This window comes from Hesperophylax consimilis, chromosome 9 (assembly GCF_061612785.1).
Source record: "Hesperophylax consimilis isolate HC1 chromosome 9, BYU_Hcon_1.0, whole genome shotgun sequence".
Classification (NCBI taxonomy): Eukaryota; Metazoa; Arthropoda; class Insecta; order Trichoptera; family Limnephilidae; genus Hesperophylax; species Hesperophylax consimilis.
The window spans coordinates 37,954,615-37,957,531 of NC_142844.1; the positions used below are offsets into that span (position 1 = coordinate 37,954,615).

The following is a 2,917-nucleotide window of genomic DNA, read 5'->3' on the forward strand; positions in this document are numbered from 1 at the left end:
ACGACGTCGTTATTTTATTTTTCCACGAAGTCTTTCAATATCTTTTTTTTTTTTTTTTTTTTTTAATTATATTTTTATATTTTCAATAATATTGTTATTAGGTTTATAAAAACAGTTTATTTTTAAACAAGTTCTGCTTTGTAATTATTATTACGCGTGACAGCTGTTTCGCCCTCTGAAGGCATTATCAAACTGAAGGCATTATCAAACTATCCAATAACAATATTATTGAATATATAAAAAATAAAATGAGTTCTACAAATTAAACTTGATAACAATAAATAAATCTTTCAATATCAATCATCTATGTTTTATGTTCAGAATCTTTTAAATAGCTTGGTTTCAATAGACTAGAAATAAATAATTCCTTTGAACCAGCTACTCATATCGATAAGATACTTTCCTAATATTGCTTTATCTTGTATATTTTCCATGAAAGGTGAGTACTTAAAGTACACTTACACAGAAATAATAATAGATACATCTGATTTTACCGAAAACACTCATGATCTTGTTTGTCACAATAAATCCATTACGAGAAATGAGAACATTTTTATCAGTGAATCAATTAATCAGATTATGAAAACCTAACAAATTTGATAAAAACTAATATAAATACGGATGGATGCATTACAGTCTTCCAATACACATTTCGAGTGCATATTTGTTCAAACTTTCACGCTGCCAGTGAGTGATAATTTAGAAAAAATGGCATCAAAGTTAGCTGTTTTGTTTGTGGCGTTCGCCTTTTTGGGGTGTATCCTTGCCCAAAGTAACAACTTCGAAACTGGATACAAAGAAGTAGGAGATAGGCAGCTTCATTACGAGATTGTACAGAAGTCGTCTTCAATTCTTCAAGTGGTTACCAAGGACATTACCTTCCCTGCGTCAGGACAGCTCAATAACGCGACAATCAGCTACATCAGGGCCTTGGACCAGTACATCAATGGCGATGGAGGGTACTGCAGTCTGCTGAATGGAGGAGTCAACCTGAAGCAGGTGACTCTTCACTTTAAGTCCCAGCGAGGCCATGGATTCAACTTCATCCTCGAGATTTGGGGCCGTTAATCATTCCATGTTTCTTCTCAATTTCTTGACGAAATAAACCTCTCATAAAACAGTGTTCTTTTTTATTTATCCCTCATCGTTTTACTTCGTAAGTCCTATTTAAAATCCAAACACAAGGTTTCATATATTAATCTTTATTGTTTTTCCAATTTTTCTCATAATTATAAGTCATTTTACAATATGAACTGTACAACTGTACACTGTAAGCCCCTAATAATATAAATCTTACATTTTCTTGAAGCGAAGTGTAGACCCATAGAACCCTTTCACAGAAAGGATTGAACATTTTCATTCAACTTCGTGGCGCTGGCAATAGATGTCTCTGGGTGGAAAATATTGAAATATTCATGATTTAAAATCATCATTTACATGTTTGAATGTTTATAAAAGATTTTGCTATCTTTAACTAAAATTATTAAGTTGTTTTTATAAAATTATTATTATTTTTTATTTGAGTATATTTAGGAAACATACCGTTATACATGTGAATTGATTTTGCATTTAAAATGTTGAGTATAAAATAAACCAGTTAAGTTCCATTTACAATATTTTTTATAGTTACAGGTTAGGAAGAAAGTAGATATTTAATGTGATAAGTAAAAAATATGAAAATAATAGATGAACAATAAAAACAAATAAATGGTTGTATGTAAAATAAAGTATTCGATCTGGTATTGAGTTCAGGGCAACGAAATGCAATCTTTGCTAACTGGTGAGTCAATAGGCATAATAGGGTTATATTGTTTTGTTGTTACTAAAGAGTAATATTGTTATATTTCAGATTTTCAAAGCGATACAACCGTTCCTTAATATTTTTTGAATATTTTCAACTCGGTTAATATAAGTTTGGTATTGAGGATTCCAAATGATAGATGCAAATTCGAGATGAGGTCTTACGTATGCCATGGTTTTGTGATGTGTAGAATGAACCCCATTTGTTTGTAGGCTTTTTCTAAGATGTGTTCACCATGATCTTTAAATAACAATATTATTTTGTGAAATGCAATGTATTTGTGAAATAGGTAATTAACTAAAAATAAGAAAGAGATGAAAATAAAGATAAATTAATAAATTATTTTAAAAATAAATTTTAAACATAATTTAAATGAAAAGAAAAGAATAATAAAGCAAATGAACTTAATTTAATCAATTATCGAAGGAAGCAAACACTTTGTGGCTTGACATTATTACACAAATTAAAGAATAACTTTGTTTTAAACCACTTTATTACATTTATAGACGTCGACCGGTTTCGGTTGAACTCAACCTTCATCAGGACAGTACAAATATAAACTGTTTATATTTGTACTGTCCTGATGAAGGTTGAGTTCAACCGAAACCGGTCGACGTCTATAAATGTAATAAAGTGGTTTAAAACAAAGTTATTCTTTAATTTAATCATGTCAGGCATTCTTTAAAATAGTTCCTTCGCTTCATAAATAACCAATTCTGAATATATAATATTAGGTAGATTGAATCTTGTAAAAATAAAGATTCAAATAAAAATAAGGTAGGATACAAATAAAAATAAAAGATAATGTTAGGAATAATAGAAATAAAAATAAGAATAATCACATCAGCGTAATATAAAGTTTTTGTTGAAAGTTAATTTAGAGATAAAATTTTTACTCGAGAAATATGAAAAAATAAGAACCGTTTTAAGATGTAAGGCATTCTTTATAATATTTCCTTCTCTGTACACTAATGGCATAAAGATCATCAGTTTTCGATGTCTTAATATTAATACTCAGTAAGTTGAACATTTTGGGCGCTATATAAGAGAACTGTCGCTGGGCGAAGGCTGTTTTTGTTTTGGTTTAAGTGATAAGTATGGATGATTGGGTGATTC

At 29.4% G+C, this 2,917-nt stretch overlaps 1 protein-coding gene across 1 annotated transcript; it reads left to right on the forward strand.

Annotated features, from left to right (window-relative positions):
• The first annotated feature begins 630 nt into the window (after positions 1-630).
• On the forward strand, positions 631-1,121 carry LOC149421320 (putative salivary secreted peptide). Its single transcript, XM_089635475.1, has one exon. The coding sequence runs from the start codon at positions 709-711 to the stop codon at positions 1,066-1,068; it is 360 nt and encodes a 119-aa protein (XP_089491601.1). The 5' UTR covers positions 631-708; the 3' UTR covers positions 1,069-1,121.
• The last annotated feature ends 1,796 nt before the right edge of the window (positions 1,122-2,917 follow it).

What these genes read in the sequence shown, in the direction of transcription:
- LOC149421320 (XM_089635475.1), top strand. Translation starts at nt 709, where the DNA reads ATGGCATCAAAGTTAGCTGTTTTGTTTGTGGCGTTCGCCTTTTTGGGG.